General features: G+C 40.4%; 1 protein-coding gene across 3 annotated transcripts in view; it reads right to left on the bottom strand.

Annotated features, from left to right (window-relative positions):
• aff2 (AF4/FMR2 family, member 2) overlaps window positions 1-13,912 on the bottom strand; it is a 209,336-nt gene that overhangs the window by 142,187 nt on the left and 53,237 nt on the right. For 2 of the 3 annotated variants that reach the window (XM_085419470.1, XM_085419476.1), the window contains exon 2: window positions 7,083-7,203. In XM_085419470.1, the coding sequence (XP_085275596.1) occupies window positions 7,083-7,203 (121 nt within the window). Of the gene's footprint in view, window positions 1-6,325; window positions 6,485-7,082; window positions 7,204-13,912 lie in introns of those variants that run through there. The other variant, XM_085419479.1, reaches the window with a different exon arrangement.

Below are 13,912 nucleotides of genomic sequence, written 5' to 3'. Positions count from 1 at the left end.
GTAACATGGAGATGTTCCTCAGAATAGCTCAGCAGTACCTTTGGTTTCAGTCATTGACAGATTCTTTAATGATCAAACTGCACGATTTGATCATCTGGCATTTTAAAAAGGACACGGGTAATCAGCAGCGGTTTCAGCGCTTCTATTTTAGGAACCGGATTCTTGCAAAACGTCAGGAAAGAGGAGCAGGGAAAAAGTGAAGGCCAGTAGATTTTTATCCTATCCATTGACATTTCCTTTTTCTACCAGAGTTACAAATTGTGTAGCAAATATTAATCATGAATCAAGTCTGAATTATGCAAGATCTCCAGCCTATAATTTACGTGTGACATTTCATCATGAGCTGCAGATGAATGATGAACAATGGAAACACTGAATGAGATCAATGTCGAGTGTGGCCCTGTAATTTTATTGTACAACAGTGTTGAGGTTTGCTCAACAAATTTTCTCAGGTAGTTGACAGCCTGCACTCGTCTAATCAGCCCTGTGCTAACATTAAAAGGTAGTGTCAAATAAATGTGAGGTTGAAAACAACCTTATTCTAATTTTTGAGCCAAGGTGAAACTGCTTTATTTGAAGAGCTTAATGAATTTGTGAATAATGAATATGTAAGGTGAAGGTCATAGTACCAGTATTGGAGTGCAAAACAAATATATAATTATGTATGTATATATATATATATATATATATATATATATATATATATATATATATATATATATATATATATAAAATCCGTGTGAGGTTTCCTTATATCCTTTATTCTCCTCAGTAATGTCAGACTCTTGGCTACATGTTGTGTGGTTTTGTTTTTCCAATGCTAACAGCTTCAGTCAATAACCACATAATACTGTAATAACATACAATGATCCATGGAGAGGTCTTATTGCTGAAGAGGGAATTGTAAGTGCTTGTGCGCATGCGTGCGCAAGTGTGTGTGCCACTTCACAACATTACAAATTAGTATAACACCACCCCAGTATTTTCTCTAATAGAGGGCCGTGTAAGTACCATTTGATAATAATTGCTATACTGTGGTGCCCCCCTTTTTCTAATCATCACTGGTTTGACAATAGTTTATGAAGCAGGCAGAGCCAACTTTCTCCTTTTTTATTCTGACCAGTTACACAAAAATCAGGCTAAACTATTACTAACTAAAATCACCAACAACAAGAACAGGAAAAGTAAAAACCCAGCGAGGTCCATAATTATCTGGACAATGACATTTTTTGTAAAATCAAACTGTACATATATGATTGAAATGCAGACTGTTTGGGTTTGACAAAAGTATTGCATGGGCTGTTTAGGAATTATAGATATTTTTATACTTTTTTGAGAAGCTCAAAAGTGGCTTAAAAATCCGATCATCCAACAAACTCTAAGAGGAGCCAAATCACGCTGGGCTTCTGGAAAATGAAGAAGGTCAGCATCATCAAAAGGCACTAAGGACCACAGAAGATAACTTTACCAAATATATCCAGGAACAGCCTCAAAGAGGTAGGTTTATCACTGTCAAAGGCAACAATGTAGACACACCGTCATAAATGGAAAGACAGACAGTTTACAACAAGGTGCAAACTGTTGGTGCAACACTCAAGACCAGATTATACTTTTGTGAAAAATACATTTAAAGCAATTTCTGAAAATAGTCTTTGGAAAGATGAAACTGATGCTAACTTGTAGCTTAATGATGGGACAAAAAAAGTATGGAGAAGGAAAGGAACGCTTCACAATCTGAAAGCGCCCCACATCATGTGTCAAACACAGTGGAGACCACGTTTTGTCATGGGCATGTATGTCTGCCAGAGCTATACTCTGCTCAGATTCAGCCAAATGTCCTGATTGGACAGCTTGGATCAGAAGTAATTATATGTGCTGTACTGGCAGTTCACCAAAATACCAACAATGTGTAGCCCAGTGGGGATGGTGCTCCGTGGGTAGGTAAAATGCTCATTCGTTGAAAAGCTATTGGCAGAAAAGGAAAAAGAAAAAACGTGACTTCCATCTTTCCAGATAACACAGGCTCTAAGCGAGCACATTTAAGCATCTTTAAAGTCTAAGCTAACCAGCAACAAGAGTAGCTCATTTATGGTGGTTGCACATATTTTAACACTGTCCCCTGGTGTCACACATGGTACACTCCTACAGCTCTACACAGGACCAATGAATAACCAGCACCCAACCATCTTTACTGAACATCTCTGGTTACACTAATATAGAGGTTAATAGAACTGATTCTTATGATTGTGTGTGTCACAAAAAACGTCAACTCGAACCTATGCGAGTGGAAGGACCATTCATCTCTTCGTCACTTCACTGTATCCTTCAGTTTTAGACTCTAACAAAGCAGGAAAACCATGGAAATACCGAAATTAAACAGGGCAAAGAATCAAGCCTTATTTACAAAAGATTAACGCAAAAAAGGACAGAATTGCATTCAAATAATCTGAACAGATGTAATTTCTGTGTGCGCACACTCACACACTGGCACGCAAACACTACACACCGTGAAGTTAGCTGTGAATAAATTAGCCCATCTCTTCTCCATCTCGGGCTCATGAATAAAAGATCTGGTGGCTGAAGAGGAACAGAAAACACATTTACAGAGAGGCAAAATGGAAAACAGAGGAGAAGGAGAGGATGAATACCTATGTGCGTATGAATGTGTGTGTATGAATAGATCATCCCAAATAGCTGCTAACAGCATAACACTCTTTAACAGGATTAGAAGAGGGATTAGCTAATAGCTGACAGAGAGAATGAATACTGGAGAGAGGGAGAGAGAAAAGACAGAGGCAGAGTGATGGACAAACGGGAGATACGCAGGTACAGAGAGAAAACAGAGACTGGTGGTGGACAAAAAAAAAGCAAAAATGAAGGCGAGTGGAGCCTGGAATTACTAAAGTTCTACAAATTGTATACATGATGATCATAAAGTGATGATACTGATCTATAGGCTGCAGTTCAGCACATTCACACAGATGAAGTGCAGCAAGGTTGCGCTGGTTAAGCCAGTATGAAGTAAAGCCAGCATTGAAAAAATGAAATGTTTGTGTGTTAAATAAATCAGAAGAAAAAAGTAGCAAACTGTGGGAAAGCCATTTTCAACTTCAGCAGAGAGACGCAGACCTAAGACACACATGCTTAACATAACATCAGGGAAAATAGAAACAGGAGATGGGACACGGGCATAACTAAGAAACAAATACAGAGGACATAACGGGCTGGGGAGAACACACATGACAGATGGGGAAGACATGGAATGAGACACAAGGGGAATTTAATAAACAATGAGCTATAACAGGGGAACCTAGGCAATATAGAATAACCTCAAGGCTAACTCAATGAACTTAAGCCTAAATAATACAAAATAATATTAAAATACAAGAAAACTCAAATGACCCTGGACCATGAGAAATATTTATAGAAAAACAATATTTATAAGAACTTTAATACTTAAAAATTGAATTTTAAGAGTTTTTCTATGCTCGAGCATGAAGATGAAGGTTGGTCACTAGCAGACCTTACAGGCTGAATTTGCTTAGGTAGCCTAACCTGATTTGTTAATCAACAGTATCCTTTGCTCGCATTGGTCATCTCTTTAGCTTGAAATTGAGAAAAGTTTAACTCACAACCCACCCGCTCCGTCACCTATTGTCAGTTGCAGTTTCATTGACTTTCTGTGGTCTCTGATTGATGCTTGTCGCTTACAGTGTGAATGCCCATTTAGGAGTGAAAGAACGTCTCATTCATATCTATGTCAGCTACCATGCAGTGAATGTGCTGTGCCTCAGCCACTCACTGAACAGAGTGCCAACAATGACACTGTTCTGGAGAGGGCCACAGGCAGAAGCTGCATATTTAGCTTAAAGCTACAGATAAAAAAAGAAAGAAAGAAAAGCTACAGACACCAAGACATCTTGGAAAAGAGTCAAATCCAGGGATATCTGTGCAGTATTTTGCACTGAAAATTCAAAGCCATATTCTTGTGGGACCTTTAAAGTGAAGAACTATATATAGCTGATGAAATGTATGGTATCCGGTCATTAAGTGATGACGTGAGGAATCCTACTTCCGGGCCAAAAGTAGTCTGCGTTTAATATGGCTTTTGTGTTGTTAACATGTTTAATGTTTTGTATTTTCTTCTATTTAATCTCAAAAAGCTCCTAAAACAGTCAGTGATCACTGCTGACCTCCCTCGGCTTTTATTACCGCTAATCATTTATTTAAGCTGTTTTTAAAACCTTAGGATGTAACTACAGCCCAGCCCATGCAGCAGTGTATGAATGACTAACCTCGTATTGTGGATGGATTATCTCAGTTGTTCTCCTGGCTGAAGTTTGGTCCTTTTACAGCATCCTGCCATGCGATTACATTTGTTCCTGACCACCGAGAACACTCACGTTAACTTTTATCGAGTGGAAAAAAAGTTAGCTTGTTTATATTATGCTAACATAGCTGTGTCGCTAGCGGTCACGTAGCACATCATTATATACCAGCTAGCCCAACTTCAGTAACGCTACAAACGTCACTGCTGTTTAGTTTTCTGTCTTCATTTATGTTGGAAGTGATAACAGAGCTGTACGTTTTAATTTGTTTCCAAAACCCCGCAGTCAGGACATGCTATATTGTATTTAGATGGAAGCTAGCGAGCTAACTTCCTGCTAACTTCTAACTTCGTTAAATGTCATAAATTCCGTTTTCATGGATGCCTGGATGTTAAACTCAATTGTTACACCTGGTAGAGCAGAACGCTGATCATTTTATTAAAGATGAAAGACTTTAGACAGTTTTTCAACTCTCAGTAATGCCATAGTGATCGTTTGATATATGGACCTGCAGCAGAGTTTAGGTCCAGACACGGCTAGTGACGTCAGACTGAACCACCGGATTACTGTTCTGATTTACACTCTTCTTCTACAGTTTAAATCTACCAAATCTAAAACAAAAACATTTCAGATTAAACAGGCTTCCTTTTAACAGGCCGCAAAATTAAAAGTACCTGCAAAAATACAAGCAGGAAGCAGAGCAAGCAAATGTACTGATTAAATTAATCAAATCACGACACTTTTAACTACTTATTGCAGACAGCAAGGCGGTGTCTAAAATTTCCGCCTTCCTTCCCACAGACCAGCCCGCACTGATCTTTGTACTCTCCCCACACATGAATCTTGACCTCACCTCAGCACCATTAATTAGCTGGAAACAATTAGTTGGAGTGTGAAGACAGTTAAGATTGGATTCATTATCAGAACAACCTCTCATTTGCTTTGCACTGGCCCCGAACCGCGAGCGGCGTCTTAGTGAGAAGACCTTGTGTCCTCTGAGTTCAGACGCAGCAGCGCTTAAACACGTTCTGTCAGGATTCAAAGCCAGTCTGTCCCAAGGTCGATACACTTCGCAGCATAACCAAGTGTTGAAGTGCTTGGTGGTAGCAAATGAGAGTTAACAAACCAAAATCAATTTTATACACAGGGGCATTCGAGTGGCCGTGGACTTCATGCGTGGCTGCTTCACTTTCTGCTAAAAAACCCCCAAAAATCTCTGAAGCGCCTCAGAAGATCAAGACCTTAAACACAAGGGCATTAAACTTCATTCCACTGGAGAAGAGCGTGGTTATACTAAAAATGAATGGTACAAAACATCTTTGGATAATTGCTGATTAGCCGTATCAATTCCTTTCAACTGATTGTTTCATATGACGCTAAATCACAGAGCAGTGCTGCTGCTGTAGAGGGGAGTCGCCCGTCCTCATGATTAAGATGTCGTAAATTCACTCCATGCCCAAATGAATTTCTGGTGTCCAGTACATCCACTTCTCCTTCCATGGAGATCAATCAAAAACTTAACAGCGAAGTATTAAAACTGTCTCCGGAACAGCAATGAGGGAGCACTCGGCGCAAAGTCTCAGCTCAGCCACAGCCAGTGTTAATGTTTTCTCACATTTTTTTCACACTTTAGAATAAGTGACAGGCAGAGCTGGAGCTCACACGTGCCTAGCTACTGCAGGAGCCATGCTAATGTCTCATTTAGCAACACCTGTACAGAGAACGCTACAAAATCACGCAAAACACAACGGGAATAGGAAGAACGAAAACAGAAATAGGAAAAAACAGATTTCCAAAAGCACAAGTGTTTCTGGGGAGACAATAACGCGACGGACCAGTTGCAGGAACCAATATGCTAAGAATTACGCTGGGAGACACGTGGAATAAGTGGAGGATCTATGAGTTTTGTGAGGAAAGAGAGGTAAGTGTGTTAGCCTAACTATTAGCCTAAATCTGTCATCAGTATTATATGAATCATGAGATTAAAACACACTTACCTGGCAGGTTTTGGTTCCTGCAACTGGTCCGTCGGGTTATTGTCTCCCCAGAAACACTTGTGCTTTTGCAAATCAGTTTTTTCCTATTTCTGTTTTCCCTATTTCCGTTGTGCTTTGTGTGCTTTTCCAGCATTTTTCTTATTCCTGGTGTTTTCTTAAGTTGCAGTCTGTTTGGCCTCTCAGGGCCACCGTATCTTTCCTTCCTGCTGCTGTCAGACTTCACAACAACGACTTTGCAGCTGACCAAACACACACAAGTGCACTTATCGTTTTCTGACAACATTGCATTTTATTATGTTGTATATAGTATTTTATTCTATTCCTTTGTTTACAGTATCTGATACTTATTATTTTATTCTATTCCAGGGTTTTTTCTTAATTTTTGCTACTGTAACGTTGCACTCTCCACTTTCTGCTGTAACAAAACAAATTTCACATGTGTGGGACTAATAAAGGTTATCTTATCTTTAAATACACTTCCTATGGAAAAGTGTTACTTGCATAAAACCCCCTGAAATTTCTCTCATTTAACATGAAAAACTGTGTTTAACAACAGAAATGACCTTAAATACAGACACTGTTTTCTGTGTTTCTCTGTGACCAGACTTCCCAACACCCTGTCACCCAACAACACAGAGAAAAATTCAACAGTCAACCAAGCTGTTGAGCTTTGTGTGTGATTCTAAAATGGTTAAAATAACATCCCAAAAAGCATAAATGAGTAATTATCTGCTTGTTAACCATCAGTTAACCTTACTTTATAGGGTTCTCCAAACAAGTTGAATCCAGTAGAGAACAAGTCCTCATCCTGTTGGACCTCCTGGTTCCTCCTCTCCCACTCTCTCCTCTTCAGAGCGCTGCGCTCTGACTCCAGATGACTGGAAAGGCACAAAGAGAAAAGCTAGTTAGCATCCCCCCTCTGAGGCGACACATGGCCTGCCACAGTGGTTTTTAATGAGTATTGCTTACAAGTAGTATTTGGAGCTGCAAAGAGCATTGGCTGAAATTCTTTGTTTTGAACAGACTAGCGGGGAAGCTGGTAAAGGAAAATAGCAGGCTAAGTCATGTGATTATATCGTGTGAAAATGACTCAAGTTCCAGATAAACAAGGAGGAAAATAAAAAACCTAAACCCTGACATGAGTCTTGAGGTAAGAGTAAAAATGTAACATTCAGAATTGTAAGAAAAAGGTTTTCAAAACAGTTTCCCACGTCGACATGGGAAACGCAGTTTATGATTTACCTAACTATGAACACGTAGCAGTTGTGGATGAAATGTTTGTACTGGTAGTTTTAAAACTGAGGAGTGTGTTCGTTGCCTCTTTGAGCAGCTCACGGGGTTTAAATTGTTATTTTTACTTAACTTCTGAATGAATTCCAGGAGTCTTTGGGTCGCTTTGCAAACTCTAAAATCTAACAAACCTGACTCACCTGCACCGTTTGGTTCAAAAGGAAAACATCTGATCAGCCAAGGTTATATATGCCAGAACTGTTGTGTGGCAGGTCTAGCACAGCAATTCTTTCTCTTCTTTTAAGTCCATATTTATATATCTACATATTTACTGCAAAACTTTGAAATCTGAAAGAACTACACTACAAACTCCAGTAGTGTGGGGCTAGGAGGGAATCCTACAACCTGCTTGCCTACCTACACTTACATTATATATATTCTAAACAAGCGTGACTATATAGGAAAGTTAGACTAACGTAACATTAACTGGATGGCACTGGAGGGGCAGTCAGAGATGGTTCAGGGAAAATCAGACAAATCTATTAGAAAAATAAATCATATCTAAAAGTGGTTTAAAATTCATTAGGATTCATGGCTGCTTTGTGACAACGTGAAGCAAATGATTATCATGTTTTTGTCTAAGTTTCCAAAGTAAAGCAGTGAGGGAAGATGGTGCGCGCAGTTTGTTGCTTTGCTTATATGTTCATACTGCATGTCAGTGATAATTACAATGATGCTTTGAGGAGGACAGGCCTGTTTTTCCAATAAAAAAAAAACGATTCAGCCACTCCATCCACCCACCCTTAGCCAAACCCCTGCTGGACATGTTACTCTACATGAATGCTCACTAAGAAATTATGTCACCCTAAAACTACGCGTTGTTTTTTTAAATAGATAAAATAAAGACATAATTAGGTGCTGGAAGATACATTTGCCAACTTTGGACAGAGCTAAATGTTCCCCCGACTGTCCATCTGATGCTATGCTAATCCAATTACCTCCGGCCGCCTCCAGCTTAATACTTTCAAAGAAATCAAACAGTATTTCCAAAAACATTTAACTCCTCCTTTGTACAGCCTGTGTCATCTTTGTGAAAAGCTTTAGGGACGACTGAGTCAACAACAATAAATAATACAATTAAATGAAATTCTGAGTGACGATCATTATATACAGGCATAAGGCGTAACACACACACACAGACACTCACAAATAATGAAGGCATGAGCAATAAATAGTCTGCTTCCTCCTCAGTATCAACCCTTTTTTTCAGATTTCTATTTCCAGTGAGTTTAATGCTGTGATGTAACATATGCTTTTAGCTGGCTAGTTTCATTCATGAGTGCATTCATTTTTAACACAGGTGAGCCCAGTGGGGATTGTGCTCCTAATCCAGGCAGTGTTTACGACACGCTATACCCACTGAAGCACTTGAAAGGACGGATACATTTATTTCCTGCTACGGCATCTTTGGATGGCTCCCAATCAAATCAGCTTTTAATCTTCAAACGTTCCCACAGAACGTACGATTGCTGGATTCGTGTGATTTAAAGTATGAAAACATTTAAAAAGGAGACAGCTGACTGTAAACAGGGACAGAAATGATTAGAATCAAAGGGGTTTGGTCTGTGGGGAGCAAAGGGGGCGGCGGTGAACCTCAGGTTTTTGGGACATTTTCGTTGCGTAACCATGTATTTTTAGAAAAAAATCTTTTACTGCACAGTTCCCAATTCACTCTGCCCTCCTGAACTTTCTTTAGTCACCAGCCCCCACTGAGAATTCTACAAGCTGGCAGCCAAACTGGAATCCCAGAGGCACAAAGTAATGTGTGAGAGTGTTTGTGAATACATGTTATGCATAAGCCCGTGGCCTGCTGACCCAGGAAAGGGCATCCTGTTTTACCACATCCACTGCAGAGAGATGAGACAGGCTGGCTAATTAGTGATCAACACAATTAAAAGAGACTTTCCTCTTTTTTTCCCATTACCAGGCCTTGCCTTCAACATTTCATCTATCAGCAAGATGTGAGTGGGAGGGAGAAAGAGCAGAGAGGCAATGAGAGGAAAGAGAGAGGGAGAAAAAAAAATTGGAGACCCAGGGGAGAGAAAAAGACCCAGTTTCAGGGCAACAGACAGTTTCTTTAAAAGGAAAGAAAAATAAGAGAATGATGAAAGACAGAGCGGAGGGATGGGGAGAGGAAGGTAAGATAGGAAGAAGGGAGGAGCAAAGAGGAAGCTAGAGCAGTGGGAATTTCAGATGAAATGATTGACAGGTTAGGTAGGGGTGTGTGTGAGTGGATTGGGGGGATGCAGCGACAGAAATGTACGTAGATGTGATCATTGTGTGAGCTAGCACTGCTGGTTGACATGTACGTTGTCTGTCAGCGCAGAGAGATAACTGACAGAGCTGTCACGACCACAAACACACACGTATGGAGCACGCACACAGAAGCACACAGCCCCCACGTGACAGATCGCTGTCTCCGTCTGTCACACACCAGACATTCACACGAAGGGAATCGGGTCAGACGAGGTAATTAACACATCCAGGATTTATTTCCCAGCATGTGGCAGGGCTACAGAGCTACCTGTCACATACGGGTTGGCCGAGGCTTTTATGGCTCACACCTTCCTTCCTTCTTACAGGCCGGTTGCACGAGAGGTCACAATCCCCCATCTTTCCTTCAAGTACAGCTCAAATGCAATTTTTCCAAGTATGTTTTCTGTCATATTGAGAAGTTCTGATCAAGGTGATACATGTTCGACTGTTATTTTTCTAACAAATTTGTTTTTCAAGAGTCATTTGTAGCTAGCATGTGTCACCTCTAAAGTAGGCCTGTTGCCAAGGCACCTGTGGATGTTTTGGGGAATTAGATGCAAAAGCTTTGAATCACTGTTTGCTAAATAGAAAATGTTCTCAAGTAAACTGTGCTAGACAATATTCACATCAACAGGGGAGACCTTTGTTTTTTTCTCGAGTGAGTCTGTGCATTCAAGTATTTCGTTATTTAGCAAGTTAATGTTATAACTAGCAAGCTGAGAGGCATCGATCTGAGTTACAAAGTATAGAGAAGAATAAAAATGACGTGTGCTCTGCAGTCTTAAAAACTTCAGACATGTAAAATCTGTGCAAATATTTAATTCCAAATATTGTAGCCATTCACACCAGCCACATAATTTTGCTCGTGTGAATTTGCAGTCTCTTAAGCTCTGGACCGAGACATCTCCTGATATTGACTTCACTTTTTTCACAATGCATTGAGGCTGAAATATCCACAAAAACGAGTTTCAGTGTGTATATATAATTTACACAGGAAGTTCAGATCAGAGAGAATTTGAAATTTTCTTTTGCTTTTTCACAAAACACTCAGTGTATATGGGGCTTGAGCAAGACATGGATAAGTAAGATAAAAAGGAAAGAAAAACTGCCAGAAGAATCTATAGTGACAACTATTCAATTCAATTCAATGCAATTTTATTTATATAGCTCCAAATCACAACAACAGTCGCCTCAAGGCGTCCTATAACGTACAGTAGATTGTACAATAATAGATACAGAGAAAAACCCAACAATCATATGACCCCCTATGAGCAAGCACTTTGGCAACAGTGGGAATGAAAAACTCCCTTTTAACAGGAAGAAACCTCTGGCAGAACCAGTCTCAGGGAGGGGCGGGGCCATCTGCTGTGATTGGTTGGGGTGAGAGAAGGAAGACAGGATAAAGACATGCTGTGGAAGAGAGACAGAAGCTGTGTCCAAATTCATGGGCTGCATCCTCCTGAGGCCGCATTTGTAGACCGATTACGTCACAGCGACGCACCGAAGGCTGTCCAAATTCGTAGACTCCTCTGAATGCAGCCGAGAAATGCGTCCTCCTTTTCCCCAAATTTGAAGGATGGGTCGGGTGTGTCCTTCGTGGCCCACCATATCCCAGAATTCAAACTCCAGTTTCCAACAATGGTGGCCGCTACTTTTAAGTTTTAAAATTACTCTTATTAATCTTTCTGGGTCACAAAATAAACGTTTAACATATTTTCAGGCGAGAATGTGGGTGTGTAAACTTCAAATATCTGCTCGGTTTATCAAGATATTGCATATTTGCAAAAGTGCTTTGACGTTTTCGGAGACGTCTGTTACCCACCAGCTCGATAGCTAGCCGAGAGCTCGAGGGTCACTGAAGCCGCCGAGAACGGCACAACTCCCAGCACATCATTTTCAGATCACCGCGGTCTTTTGCTACTCAGGTTAAACGTAATATGTGTCACTTAGACAACCTAAAATTTTTATTGTTTGTCTTTTTTTCAGTGTTTTATTTGTTCGTGAGTAAATCAGTTTGGCTGAGATTAAAGTTATTAGATTAGATTAGATAAAATAAAACTTTATTAATCCCCCGGGTGGGTTCCTCCTTGGTTTTTACAAAGCTGACTAAACGTCAAACAGAAAACTGATTAAACAGAAGTGTGAGATGGTCGAGAATTTACGCCAGTGTCCTGTTATATTTTAGATAGCAAGGAGCAGACGGACGAGACTATTAAACTCCACCGAGACAGCAGTGATGCTAATCAGAAGGCTGGACCGTCCAATTTCCCCAGCTGTTTACTTCTGGCCTACCCGACCTTCTCAGGACCCGGCCTTCGCGGTCTACATGGGCCGGGTCCTCAGGAGGATGCAGCCCATGAATTTGGGCACAGCTAGAGATTAATAACAGATATGATTCAATGCAGAGAGGTCTATTAACTTTCCGTGTGGAAATGCATTTTGTGCTAGCTAATAATCGTCCAAATAAAATAAATCCAACTTGCACATAAAAACATTTATTCTTGAAAATTGGCTGTGATGATGTTTTCATAAATACGCCCAAAACGGTTTTATCCACACACTGTTATATTTACTCTAATTTAAGCTGCTGAAAATTCAATTAGATTTTTTTGTGCATCTTCGTGCTCGCTTTTTGACCGTATCAGAACACTGTTGTCAGTGCTCTGTTGTTGCTGTTGTCTGCACTTTAGATGAATAACAGTCAACTACAGACTTTTCAAAAAATTAAAGGAAGACTGGAAGAAAGAAAGATGGATGATGGACGTAGAGATTGATTGGATTGGTGGGGATTACTAGCGGTGGAGATATCAGCAGTGGGCATACTGTCGATGTTGATATTTTCTGTGAATGAAAATGTAGTGACGCCAGCTTTCTTTCCAAACACTCCCGATTCCCTTGCGTGTGTGTGTGTGTGTGTGTGTGTGTGCGTGTGCATGTGTCCTGAAGTAATGCTGATAGTCAGAGTAAGCTCTGGGAATTTAATCTCAGCAGAGCTATGCTGTTCTCCCCTGATAACTGAACATACACACACAGCAAATGTCTCTAACTGAGGCTCATCACCCTCTCATTTACTTTTACAGAACAGAATTTCAGTATCGCTCTCTCCCTTCTTCAGCAATTTGCCACAGTGCCCTTTAGCAAGGAACTGAACCTGCAACTCAGCAGGCTGTAGGCGCAGGCAGCTGCCCAGTGGAAATGTGCTTTCTCTCCTTGATAAACGAAGGTTAATCACAGGGTTTATCACAGACATAAGGGGATATGCAGCTGTAAGCACTAATAGAATTTATTAGATGAAGAATGAAGCTGACAGATTTGCTGTAACACTGAATTTTACTGAATGTGAAAATGTGCACAAAGATGTTTGGCTTCATTTATCATCTTATATTACTTAATGTGGAACCCGTACTTTAAATGCCAATAAAAACTGAACACTATTTCCAACACACGGCACAGCAGCTGAAGCTGGTCGGTGGTTTGAGTTCAACAGGGGTTGAGGTTTCTGTGTTCTGTCATCAGTAGCAAGAAAAGCTCCAGTCTGCGAATGTCATCAAGAGACTTTCTGGGGCTGCTTCATTGAAAATCAACTGGAGCCCGACTTTGCGGACTCATGCTGCATTTGCGTCTTATGGGAATATCTGTCAGAGCAGTTCAAGGCAGCCATTTGGAAATATATTCTAACTCATTCGAAGCCATTAAGACATTTTGAGCAAAGCTCTCTGTACATTTCGGTCATGTGAAATCAGCCTTTTCTCCAGTCAGTTTTGTGCAGATGCTGTGGCATTTTATAGTTTACGTCATATCCTTCCTTCCTTTAATTGTGTTTTTTTACATTAAATAGTGTCTCGTGTAGCTCAAAGTGTAGAACGGCCACAGTACTGGACAGTACTCAAAGCAGCAGCATACAGTTAGGGTTGTTACAGACGATGCCTTCGATCTCGTCTATAGGCTTTTACACTTGACACATTATTTCTCCATTGATTTGTTCAAGTTCACGCAGCCTGCTTAAACCTTCTCCACATGATATTTGTAGTACTGCTGATT

The sequence above is a fragment of the Rhamphochromis longiceps genome, linkage group LG2 (genome assembly GCF_057381845.1).
Source record: "Rhamphochromis longiceps isolate RC_006_pf linkage group LG2, R_longiceps_female_GT1.1, whole genome shotgun sequence".
Lineage (NCBI taxonomy): Eukaryota > Metazoa > Chordata > Actinopteri > Cichliformes > Cichlidae > Rhamphochromis > Rhamphochromis longiceps.
This window is presented reverse-complemented; position numbering and strand designations above follow the sequence as displayed.